The sequence below is a fragment of the Dermacentor variabilis genome, chromosome 11 (assembly GCF_050947875.1).
Source record: "Dermacentor variabilis isolate Ectoservices chromosome 11, ASM5094787v1, whole genome shotgun sequence".
NCBI lineage: Eukaryota > Metazoa > Arthropoda > Arachnida > Ixodida > Ixodidae > Dermacentor > Dermacentor variabilis.
The window spans coordinates 126,480,716-126,494,137 of record NC_134578.1 but is presented as its reverse complement, the minus strand read 5'-3'; the positions used below and the strand labels follow the sequence as shown (position 1 = coordinate 126,494,137).

Here is a 13,422-nt window from a genome sequence, read left to right as displayed (position 1 = left end):
CTTAGGTGAGACTTCATTCAATCAAAATGAAGAACACAAGCTCGAAGCGAGCACTGACTTCACACGCACCATTCCTATACCATACGCAACGATGCCGGTTCGCGGACCACGAGAGTAATTAAACGGCCACTCCACCTGTGTGTAGCGTCGCACTTCTTGCCGCGCAAATGGGACAGCCGCACCAGCAAATTTCTAATTACGGCATTCGATAAAAATAAATGACAGCAAAAGAAAGAACCAGGAGGGAGAATCGGCAAATTATATGTCTAAGAAATAGGATTGTTATTTATCCGATGTTTCTGTCTGCTGTAATGAGCCACTATAGGACGGGGAGGGAGGGGGGGGTGTATGATTAGCCGTGGGTTCGGCAACCAATGTGAATCCCGCTCAAAGCCAACACTGGATTTTTGAGTTCACTATTGCTTGGATCCGTAAACCACAGCGCCAACGCAAGCTCGCCCTGCCAAAATCCGCTGCCCTAGTGGAAGAAAGATTCCCTATGAAAGAAAAATAGAGTGCCCGATTTCTGGCAACTACTGTGCAGCCTTTGTGTGCACATTTTCGCAGCAGTGGGAGCGAACGCCTCGAAAACAAACTTGTCGTGTGGCCAAGTCTTGCGAAATATATTCAAGGGTTCAAAGGTGCTCCAGCTTTCCAACCTGTATGTTATGAAGACCTGTTGCTACCTTTTCATCATCATCCTCCTGGCTACGCCCACTGCAGGGCAAAGGCCTCTCCCATAATTATCCAAGTACCCCGGTCACGTGCTAATTGTCGCCATGTAGTCCCTGCACATTTCCTAATATAATCTGCCCTCCCAACTTTCTGCCACCCCCTGCTACGCTTCCCTTCTCTTGGAATTAAGTCCGTAACCCTTAATGACCATCTTCCCCCCACATTGCATGCCCATTTTTTTCATGGTTTAAACTAAGGTGTCGTTAACTCGCGTTTGTTCGCTCACCCCTCAATCTGCTCTATTCCTATCCCTCGTGACGCTACACCCATCGTCCTTCTTGCCAAAGCTCGTTGCGTCGCCCTCAGTTACCCTTCGCTAACCCTTAAAGCTTTCCGTTGGGGCACTCGTGGCATCTTTCTCGTTTAAGTAAGGCTACTTTTTTCAGTTTTTTGGGGGAAACTCTATGTGCTAGGCGCGATTGTGTCCCCGGCGCCGCTCTCAACAAGATGGCGGCGCCCAAGCTTTTTGCCTGTTGGTTTCGCTTAACGCAGAACACTCCCGCAGGGCAGTGAAGCCGCGTTGAAGGATCAAAGAGTAGCGCAGTGAAGCGCATGCACGGGCGAAAAACACAAATATTAGCCAAAAATACAACCAAGTCGCCAAATACGAACTTCCATTATCGGAAATTCGAGTTCAGTTTCTGCATTGCGTTCGCCTAGAGAACATAAATGCGAGTGCCACAGCAGCCAAGTCAAAGCTTAGGATCGCGTATCATTTTTTTTCTTGCCTTTTACTCCTGGCCTGCGTGGCATGCACACGAAAGTTATGATGTAGTGAAAACACGAAATAATGCAGTGCGGCTGTATCAGATCTATTTTGTGCGCTTTGTTCTTTGTGGACTACAGCGGTGTGCGTTATGAGAAAGTTTGAGTGCCCTTCTACTGTGACCTGCGAAGCTACATTTAAAACCACATTGGTTTGTGCGGTTATTGCTACAAACTGCGTGTGGGTCTGTTTCTTTTTTTTTCGCTACCAGCGATGGTTTATCGCAACCGCGATCGGTTCTGCTGCTACGCTAGACGCGTTCTTGCCAACGGTTGGCTCTATACGCGACCCGTGACGCGTGGTCGGCACATTCAAGCAGTCAGTTGCAAACCGTTCCAAGAAGAAGGATGCACTCCACTTGACGCCGGGAGCGCTAGTTCAACGATTGTACGTTTTGACCCTCGAGGAAGCGCCGCCATCCCACCTTTTCTATAATACGATAAGATTCAGAGCGACCGCGACCACTTGTCTTTGTCAATGTCTCGGGCACACTTTTTTTTAAGCTCAGATACTAAGACGCGCCCGTGTTCACGCGCACTTGCTCTCTCCGATAAGCAGGGAAGCTCGGTTGGGGTGGTGTCGGCCCTTGCTCATGCGCTGCTGAGCTCGTCGCTTCGACGGCCAGTCGACGCTGGCGCGGTACTCGTAATGAACTTCGACGTGCATGGTGAAACGTTACTTTAACCCAGTCAACAATTCCAACAAGGCCATGTCTGTTGGCTATGCGGAAATCTGGCATGTTGGTTTATGGGTCTGTTGGCTTTATTGGCCTGTTGGCATATGGGCCTGTTGGCTTATGGGTCTGTTGGCTTATGGGTCTGTTGGCTTATGGGTCTGTTGGTTTACCGGCCTATTGGCTTGTTGGCCTGTATGCTTATTGGCTTGTTGGAGTGCATGGCTAAGCCTACATATTAGGCCTGCACATACACAGCCTTGTGTAATTTGTGTGCTTTTGCCGATCACACCGAAATCAAGAATCAAATATTACTGTCTACAACGTCGACACGTCTACGCCGTTATGCCATGCAGCATGACCTCAACTTGCAAGGAATTCTCAAACAAGGCAGGTTATTTGAAGAGGTCGAGCACGACATCTCCGTGATCGAGCAAGAAAGCCGGCAGTGTAAGGAAAACTCGGCGTCAGCGTCTACACTTGCAGTAAACTCCTAGCGCACCTCGCGACCTCATCAGCCGAAGCACCATGGGAAAGAGCCGTCACGGACTCGTGAGCCTCCGCGCCATCAACGGGCAAACGCGACATGCTACAACTGCGGAAAACCATGGCCTCACAGTAAGGGACACTCTAGTTGCCCCGCTCTTGGCAAACGGTGTACTGCGAAAACTGGACACTTTGCTAGTGTGTGTCGTTCAGCACACAAAGCCCTACACGCAGTTGTGTGGGACAGCAGCCCTGACAATGATGAACACGTTTTCATGACCTCGTCTCACTGTCACGCAGTCACGGGATTTCCACAGGTGGACGTCAAACTTGATGGCGAGGACGTCCGTTTTACAATTGATACTGGTGCTACCGTGTCTGTCGTCGGTTCGAACAGCTGAAGAAATCATTTAAGCAAGGAAACGCTGTCCTAGACATCTAAGAAAGTATTTGCTTATGGGGCAAATTCTCCTTTACCGCTACTTGGAAAGCTTGATGTTGTCATGACCTACAAGGAGAGCAGCAGCCATGAAACTCTCTACGTTGTGTCTGAAGACTGTGCACCACTGCTCAGTTTCTCTGCAGCTTCCGTCTAGGACTAGTCCAGATCACGTATAGTGTGGGAGAGGTTACGAACAGACTGGATCCGAGGATGGCCTACCCAGACCTCTTCAAGGGAGTGGGCTGTCTAAAGGACTTCCAGGTTCACCTCCATGTTGACCCCAGTGTTCAACCAGTAGCCCAACCTCACAGACGCATACTCTTCTCTATGCGAAAGCCACTGGAAAAAGAGCTCGAAAGGCTACAGTCCCTTGGCATCATCAAAAAGACTGAAGGACCAACCCCCTGGGTATCACCAATTGTGGCAGTACCGAATGTGTGTTGACATTCGCTGTGCCAACCAAGCTATCCAGCGTGAGAGACATGTCACACCCACAGTGGACGACATCTTTGTTGCTTTGAACGGCTCCATCTTATTCTCTAAACTCGATCTGAAAGATGGGTACCACCAACTAGAACTTGACGCATCATCCCGTGTGATCACCACTTTCTCCACACATGCTGGGCTCTTCCGATACAAGAGACTCAACTTCGGAATCAACTTCGGAATCAACGAACTGAAGAGAAAGCTTTCCGAGGCCACAACTCTCGCCTACTTCGATCCAGGAAAGAACATCACACTCATTGTAGATGTTGCTCCTCATGGCCTTGGTGCCATTCTCACGCAGACATCCGGAAGCGAAACCATAGTGGTAGCATATGGGAGTCGTGCTCTTTCTCCTGTGGAGGCACGCTACTCTCAAATTGAACGGGAAATGCTGGCCGTGGTGTGGGGAATTGAGCATTTTCACATCACGTCGACACTCGGAGGCATACGAGTAGCAACCAGCTGTGTGTGGGACAACAAGTCCTCTGTAAACAGGACAGGTCAAACAAGTTTTCGCCTTTCTATGACCCACACCCATACACAGTCGCCAAAGTCAATGGCTCCAGAATCACAGCGTCCAGAGATGGAGTGTCGATTTGTCGCAACTCAAGTTTCTTCAAAGATGCAAGAACAGTTCAAGTGGAACGACATCAGGACCCGACCGACATGCCATATTTGGATGATGAAGCTGTGCCAAGTAACAGTGACCTTCCAACCCCCAGCATAGCTACTCCTAGCCAAGCCATATCAGCAGCTCCCAAGACCGTCTCACAGCGGTACCTCCAACGATCCAGGCAACGACCTAGGCACCTGAAAGACTTCGTGTTTAAGCAAAACTGATTTTTCCTTCCCTGAGGGGATGATGTAGTGTCCATATATAGCACTCTTTGGAATGAAGGAAGGCAACCCTGGGGTTCAAGGGGGCTTCCAAGATGGCTGCAGTTTCGTTGAAATAAATGTGTGTGCGTTCCCAACAGAATCGGCCATAATCAGTCTCAATGCTCGAACTACAATATGTTACAAAATTACAAAAAATCATATCTAAAGTTAACTTGAGTAACCAAGAAAAATAAACAATGCATAAACATGAGAAAATAACATAAACAAAAGCAATACACAGAAACAGAAAAGCAAGACACAAAAAGAAAAGCTAAACATACAAAAACAAACAGAAGATGAACAACAATAACGCAAGGGAAACACTGGCAAATCAGTGCTCCCCACTTATGACAAAAAGGATGCTGTTCCACTCAACGTGAAAGTTAACTTTCACGTTGAGTGGAACAGCATCCTTTTTTTAAATACCGCAGTACACAAAGATGGTTGGGATGGCTCAGGGAGGGCGCGGGCGTCAACCTGCTGCAGGTGGGTGGCGGGTGCTGGCGGCACGAAGGATCATTTGCGCCGCATGTCACCCAGCTTCTGCGCAAGGTGCTTGCGCACGTCCTTGAGCCTCTTGCTCTGGGCGTCTTTAGGCACATCGCTGCCCATGCATATGCTGAAGAGAGCTGCAAGTAAAAAGCAAATGGCGAATTCAAAAACACGTTTTAAAAAGATCAGTTGGAATCTGTGTATACAGGGAAGGCTTCCCATAAATGCGTAAGGCTGGAGTGCTGAAACACGTTTGTGTTTATTCAGTGCGAGTGCAAAGCGAATTTAGATGACATGTTGCCAAAGAATGCAATGCACCTACATGTTAATACAACCAGCATATGTTATAGGGGATGAAAGAGGCAAGCTAGCTTTCTGCTCCATTTGTTTAGGGTACCCGACCTCCCTTAGGAGGCACAGATGCAACCGTCCGCATGCATGCACTGTCCCACAGCCAAGTGTGAGCTATTCGGCGAGAATGCACAAGTAGCAGGCAGCAGCAGCAGGCAGCAGCCACGGTCAGCAAGAGAGGTGCAGGAGGGTTTGCAAAGAAAGCTTCACTTAAAAAAAAATTACGTGGATCGCCCGCCTGCACTGCGGGAATCAACGTAAGCGAAACTTTCTGTGGTGTTTGCTTTGACTGACTATATTAGCGGTGATCTTTACAGCAAATGTTTAATTTCTTCACTGTTTAGTACAATACAAGAGTGGCGAGTTAAGCGTTTCCTTGCGTGCACCACTGTTTGCCTACGCAGTATACAGGCTGTCATTCACTTGTTTCGCGACTGTATCGGTTCTACCAATTCTCTGCCTCCACTCCCTAAATCCTCTCTGCCATTATATCGCCCACCCCTCCCGACAGTTGCACGTTGGTAGAAAGGTAAGCGCAGCAGCTTCTGCAATGCTTTTGCAAGGGATCACACATAATTACAGCTGTCAAGAGGGTATTGTGATGATGCCCAGGCAGTTCCCGAGGGCACTGTGCACGTGCGACAGAATAGGAAGATTCCAAGCTCTTGAGTGATAAACAGCACAGCTAAACTAAACACACTGAAAGCTATCTTTATTGACAAAGCATAGCGAACCTAACACATGCAAGGAGCTTGTGGTCCAATACTTCAGCATACTCAACTTGTATGATTTATGAACATTCCAAGGTTTGAAAATCTGAATAAGCGAACTGTGCAGTAGTCCACCACGCCAGTTGCAACAGTTCACTTAAGCAGGAGTTATACTGAATTACAACATTTCACGGCATGTCACTGTATAAGATCTAATACACTATGTTGCAAACCTTTTAGTGAGGCCACTTTCTCAGGGGTTAATGCAGGCCTTGGTTCGGTCTCCCCCTTCGAACGCGACTTGTTTGAAAGCGTGCCCGTCACACTGCGGCTCCTGAGTTGCTCGGGCGTCCAAAAAGCGTTTGTGGCCAGGCGGCAAAATAAAGAATCCGTCGGGGCCCGGAACAGAGTGCCCCATGCCTCCTTCTCGAGCCATTGACTGCTCCCTGCATAGAGCTGTAATATGAGGAATTACATTAGGCATTATATTTCTACAAGTGCAATGAACACAATCTAGTATACACTGACAAAGCATGTGTTGCATATGCCTGTGTCGGTGGACATTACATCCTACGTACTTGAGTTTTAGCAATTCACATTTCTGCATTTTCTTAAGTGTGAGCCTACCAGTGAAACAGCACAAACAATAAATTGTAAAAAAAGTTCCCTGGATGACTTTAAGGCCAAGTGCAAAGAAATTTCGACTACATAAGAAGCATTGATTAATAAAGCCTAGCCAGGCAAAATTTGACATTTGAAATACAAGTGGAAAGAAAAGCTAAAAAAATATGCTTGATCCCTCTTTAATAAGAATCAATTAAGCATGAAGTGATACGTGTCTTCACAGAACCTGTTGCATGTTTATTGTATGTGAAGAATTAAGCTGCAAGTTGCCATCAATGGCACCCCACCACTGCACAGAGATCCATGCTAGCGAAAGTTGCGGAATGACTCGCGAGCCAAAGACACTGCACTGCATGCCCCAGAGCAATGCGCAGATCGCCATAAACATAGGTGTTTGCAAAACCATACAAGCAAAACTGAACAGGTTTTTAGTAAATCACTTCGTGAACTCACACTCCACCGCAACGAAAGGCACACGATTTGCGGGTCGGTGGCCGTGTTGCAGGTTTGCTTGGCGTGCGGTGTCATGTTGGCGAGTGACGTTCAGCTGCTGAGTCGCTTTGGCAAAAGTAGGAGCATTTTGGTCCAGCTCCGTAGTGTTTTGGGCAGTTGCAATACGCTTAGCTTCAGGAATGTGAGTAGCAGAGTTTGCAGCATGCGCCACAAACCCGTTCTGCTTCACGCTGGCATGTCTCTCGCTGGACCAAAGCGAGATTTGCTCGTTGACGTAGCTGCCTTTCTGCGCGGCTTAGTGCAGCAGTTTTCTTAGTTGGTGCCATCGTAAGTGAAGCCGTAGGTGGTGTGTAAGCACTGCCGATGCATGTTGAAGCTGCACTCCGTAGGCGAGGCGTCACAGTCTAATCCGGTGTGAAAGACTAACATGTGAGGGAAGTGTTTAAGAAACGAAAGTGCTTTATGCCGGAGTCCACCGTCAACTTCCTGTAATGGATGTGACATCGGCGTGAAAACGTAAAATATGCTCTTTCTTGACAAAGAAAGCTCCGCCATCTAGGGGCAATGAAGTGGAGTACTGCATTGTGACACGAGCACTGACAGTAAGAACTTCAGTAGACTCAGCGCAGTGGAGGCTTCAACGCAGTGTAGCCTGATGTAGGCGGTGCAGGCCTTCTGCTGAGTTGACGACACAGTTTCCGCATATGGTTTGTCTTTCCTATCCCATTAGCCTGTGATGCTTCGTCGGCTATAAAGTGCAGCTTCAACATGCCTCATCAGTGCTTACACACCACCTAATGCTTCACTTATGACGGCACCAACGAAGAAAACTGCTGTGCTAAGCAGCGCAGAAAGGCAACAACATCAAAGGGTTAATCTCGCTTTGGTCCAACAAGAGACATGCCAGCACGAAGCAGAACACCTTCGCACATTGGCAGTGCACGCTGCCAATTGCATTCCTGAAGCTATGCACATCGCAACTCAACTGGCTGCCCAAGACACTACGGAGCGGGACAAAATGCTCGTAACTTCACTGAAGCGGCTCGGCAGCTGGACGCTAACAGGACACCGCGTGCCAAGCAAACCTGCGACACGGTCGCTGACCTCCAAATTGTGCGCCTTTCACTGCAGCAAACTGCGAGTTCACGAAGCAAACGTGCAACAACTTCTGTCAAGGCATGTTTAGCTTTCGTGTTCTACAAATTTCTATGAAGGAGGGATCAACCATATCTTTTTTATACTAAAACTGAAGATGGCGCCGTTACCACTTGCCTGGCATGGCCCCCCCCCCGAGATTAGGCAGTACCTGCGCTGTAAAATATCTCGGAAGGACCTCTGCAAGGACTTATGTCATGGCCATCAACCCCACCTGGGTGCATACATCATCTGCTTAGGTGCTGTTTAGAAGCTGCCAATATAAAAAATCACCAGCCCTGTTGTTTTGCCAAGTGAGTAGATGCAAGATATGATTGCAGTGCAATGCTTTCAAAGATCTAAGCGTACCTATAAATACTAGGCTGCATGGCCTAGCACGAAAATACAGGTTTTCATGGATCATAACTGCTCTTTCAATGAAGTAAAAAAGCAGCCCTCAAGGCATAATGAAATTACCTTTCCATTGTCCCTTTCACTGCGAATCACAGTGTGTATGGCCTCTGAATGACCATCGAGGAGTGCTTCCTCCAACTCCTGTGAGGTCCAGGGTTCTAGTATATAACAAGCATTTAATAGGGATAAGAATTAGACACAGACGACAGTAAAGGTCAGGCAGTAACCATACAGTCACATTGGCAGAAATTTTAAAAGAAATTACTACAGTTTTGACAAAATTATAAATCCTCACAACGATAGCTCTCGAAGTAATAAATGAAGTGAAAGTGTGCAGTTCTCAACATGCTGTTGATTTTGTGCTGTGCACTCATTGGTGTTGCTTTGCTCAAGACTTTCACTTGCACTGCCTATATGTAAAACCTTGCAGTGTTGCATCAGTTTGAGAGCACACTGCAGCAAAGCTAAATGTTGTCGCGATGTATAACAGCTGTAACAGACTACTAGAGCTCAGGTACCATATTCATAATTTTGCAATGATTCAAGCTGTGGACAATGATAAATAAGTACTCAGAATAATTTTTTACTAGCTGCAAAGTACTGCTGATGTGTGGCAATTCATTCTACAGCACTACTTTAACTAACAAAACAACTAATAACCAGGCGGCTTTCTAATGGCTCATTATGGAATAGATGCTAACTCTAAATGGTGCTCTGCTACACAAAAGGCACCTGTAATATATAGTGCACATGTGCGCAAAAAAAAACTCAAATAAAGAATGCATGCATGATGAATAAATGATGGCTTTTACACATTACAAGGCACCCTGTATACACAGGATATACTACAAGCTATTATGTGTCGGGGAATAAACTTAAATTATCCATGTATATGACATGAAAGGTGGCCTACAATTAGTGCTTCTGAGAAAGCTTGTTGAGAGGAACCAATATCGCCATCCCAACGCAGTGATTTTGTGCACTTCGTGTGACGGAAATGGCACCTAGGAGACGCATTATGACATTTGGTTAAAATGCCACAATATTTATGATCACAGAATATCACGAGTACCGTGAAAAAAATACTTGCATGAAAATATATATGTATCAAAAGAGCATGTTTAAGAAAAAGTTCCCTACCGAGCTCGTCTGGCACCACTTGCTCGGCGCTGCTTTGTGCATCTTGAGAAACCGAAAAAAAATTCAGGTTTTTTGCCAAATTATAATTCATTAGTTCTCTTTAAATAACTGCTAGCACACATTTCCACTAATTATCCAAGCAATGCATCAGCTAAGTTGTAACAAATGTTATGAGCCTCACTTGTCCAAGGATTTTCTTTTATGCACCGTGCACCTGAAATGCGTGGCAGTCATTTTGTCATTTTTGGGTGAATGCTATGCTACTAGAGGCACCAGCTTCCAAAAAAAATTTTTTGTGGCTGCAGTTTACAAAAATGTATTGCAAATCTGGTTGCTTGGGGTCTTAGAGATTGTAGTGCGGAATTAGACGGCTGTATTGACAACCGCCACCTTTTTCAATGCCAAAATCATTGTGTATTTCGATGTTTCCTCAGCTCAAATAAACAATTAGGCGTGAAAAGCTGGTGGCCTCACCATCTCTGGTGGTCTCACCAGCTTGATAGTGGCTCCAACATGCTTTGCCACTGGCACTTCTGTGGTTTCCTGTCCTCACAGTGCCAGAAATAATGTGTAGTATGCAACCTCTATTCCAAGAAGCCTCAAGCTTCAAATAGACAGTTTCTGCAGGAATGTTTGTCTACAACTTAAAAATATTGACAGACAACAGAAAATATCAAGTGAACTGATGATACAGTAAAACCTTGTTAAACCATATCCGCTTAAACAGTTTCATATTAAAAGTAGCCAAGTCAAATCTCCGACTCAGCAGCCATTTAACATAATGCATTTGGTATCCGCATAAACCGTACCAGCTTATTGCGTACGTATCCGTTTGCACGTAGTGCTCACACTTTTCGTGGCGCAATCACAGCAGTGCATCATTCCCACTGGGCGGCCTGGCAGAACAAGCCTCAGAGATCAGAATGGCCTCCAATGTGCCCTATCCATTTGCATGTGAAGCTACATCAACATCAATTCGGGGTCGTGCCAGAGAGCATTGTGGCTGTGGTTGCGGCATCATGCAAGCTAGGACTCGCGTCATGCCACAGCTCGAATAAAAACACAAGGTGCTCAGCATAGAAAAAAAAGTGGACATTGTTCTACTATTGAACGTGGCATGAAGTCGGTGCTGGCACGCAACAGGGATTTACCCTTGACTACGGTGTGTGGCATTTGGGATGCGAAGAAGTTGCTCAGCAGCGCTACTGCGACAGCAAAAAGATGTCGGCTACGGGGTTCTGACATTTTGCCATTGTTGCCTCTGTTGTTGCCAAAGTGCCTCCTAACGACAGCGATGAGGACGACACGGAAAGCGACAGCACGGGCGATTCGGAACCGACAGTGGTAGAAGCTATGCTTCACATCAGCCTCATGAACGCAATGGTCGCAACAAGAACAGCACCCAGCAATGAAAAAGGCGCCCTGTGACTTCTACAGTGCTACCTCGCACAAACGTTTGTGCCCTGTGCACAAACGCACAGGGTGCTTGAAGGCCATTTTTATCTCTGAGGCTTGTTGTTCTGCCGGGCCGCCCGATGGAGACAACGTACCACCATGTTTGAGCAAAGAAAAGTGGAAACACTACGTGTTAACCGATACGTATGCAATACGCTGGTACGGTTTATGCGGATACAAAACACATTATGCTCAATGGCCGCTGAGCCAGGGATTTGACTTTACTACTTTTAAAACGAAACTAATGCTTAAGGGGGTACGGTTTGACAAGGTTTTACTGTATTGCAATATAGAAAGCTATTCATAAAGGTTAGGCATACAAAAATCGAGAAATAGTGTTGATTTCCTGAAAAAAAGAAGGTTGGCTTAGAAATAGTCAAGGCACTTCTGGATAAGGGTGTGTTTATCTGAAAGCTTTCTACACAGATGCGTGTGAGCAAGTGCTCGTGAAAAGTGCTACAGTATGTAGATGAGTATTGGTGAAAGTGGCTAGATAAGCATTAGCGAGAGCACACATAAAATATTGGTTAGCAGGATCAAGTGTCTCACAATCCGTTCATGACGACTAAGCAATGGTGTCACAGAAATATTTACAAGCTGGTCTGACATAAATCCTATGGGGCTTTTAAAGGCTACAGCTGCAGTACTGGGTGCTGAAGATAATGAACATGCAATCTTATCGCAAGGAAGTTCTGCAAAATTCGTGAACTATAGGAAGCTTCATGAAAGTGAAAAAAATGTCATGCACTCAACAGTAGCATGAAAGAGCGTAGGTTAGGGCGTGTTGGTATTCCATAACTGAGGTTTTTAGCGCACGAAAAGGGACGAAAGACAGTAGCGAAACGAGGACACAGCGCTAACTTCCAACAATGGCTATGCATGGCTATGCATGGTCGGTCTTCATCTTTGATATCATCTTAACTTTCCATTACACGTCTCGGTGCTGTCTCATTTGACTAAAAATCAGTACATATGCGCATGCGTACGGTTGTGGGTGTTACCTATATATATATGCGTCTACCGCTTTGTGGAATAAAACCATTGTTGGAAGTTAGCGCTGTGTCCTCGTTTCGCTACTGTCTTTCGTCCCTTTTCGTGCGCTAAAAACCTCAGTAGCATGAAGCTACAGAGAAATTTGTAGCCTTGTGCTGCGTAAGGTGGAGGACAATTTTTTACTTTCAAGGAATATTAAGACTCAACAACAGTATATATGAGGATGGCAAACATGAAAAAACTGGCCCTGTACATGAAGTACTATCTTACCCGAGGGCTGAAAAGCTTCCGCGTCACCAGCACCAGATGGCCTGTCGCTAGGTTCTGCAATGATAACACACCAGTAAGTGTTTGTACATTAATTTCATATATTCCAAAGTAAACATGTCAGTGCAGCACCTTGCAATGATATGGCTGATTAATTTGTTCTGGACTTCAAACAAGTAACCCTCTCTAAGGCAATGAGAGAGATTGCTCTGAACAGCATTCACAACATTCTTGCCCAGCCTTGTCCCATACTGGAGCCAAGTATCCATGGTATGTTTATGTCATGAGCTCCACTACCTTTTTCTTTTCTTTTTTCTGCACGGAATATTTTCAGATTTGCTTGGCTGTATTTCAAATGAAACCCACGGTGTTCTGCCAGCTTGTGCACTGCGGACGAACCCTATTAAACAAGAGCTGTGCTGTCGCTGCTAATTTGCTGTAGCGCATAATTTTGCTTGAATTTTCAGCTGTTTCAGCCTATGTACTATTTTCCAGGCACAACCATAACGAGACCACATTTGTTTACAATGTCTAAACCTGGTGCCCCTTTCGAGCCATTTACCAACAGGAAAATTTGTTTATCGGTAATGTGGCACTTCTGGCCCGAGGTGGCACGACACTGTATCCAACAACCCCTGGCACAAGCACACAGTTGAGCATTTAACATGACCTTCTTTCGATGGATTGATTCATGGGGTTCAACGTCCCAAAGCAACACTGCAGCTGTGAGATATGCCATAGTGGAGGACTCTGGAATAATTTGGCCGCACCTAAATCTAAATAAATGAGTGTGCTCGCGTTTCGCCCCCTTCGAAATGAAGATGCCATGGCTAGGAATCAAACTTGCAAGCACATGCTCAGTAGCACAATGCTATTGCCAATAAGCCACCACCGTGGGTATCGTGTTGAATTTTCAACTGCA

General features: G+C 46.1%; 1 protein-coding gene across 1 annotated transcript; it reads right to left on the bottom strand.

Annotated features, from left to right (window-relative positions):
* Positions 1-4,897: 4,897 nt before the first annotated feature.
* On the bottom strand, positions 4,898-10,958 carry LOC142563511 (uncharacterized). The gene is made up of 4 exons (XM_075674058.1): positions 10,937-10,958; positions 8,709-8,803; positions 6,254-6,476; positions 4,898-5,096 (listed from the first exon to the last, which is right to left on the bottom strand). Exons 1-4 carry the CDS (start codon positions 10,956-10,958, stop codon positions 4,984-4,986), a joined length of 453 nt encoding a protein of 150 aa, XP_075530173.1. The 3' UTR covers positions 4,898-4,983.
* Between the last annotated feature and the right edge of the window lie 2,464 nt (positions 10,959-13,422).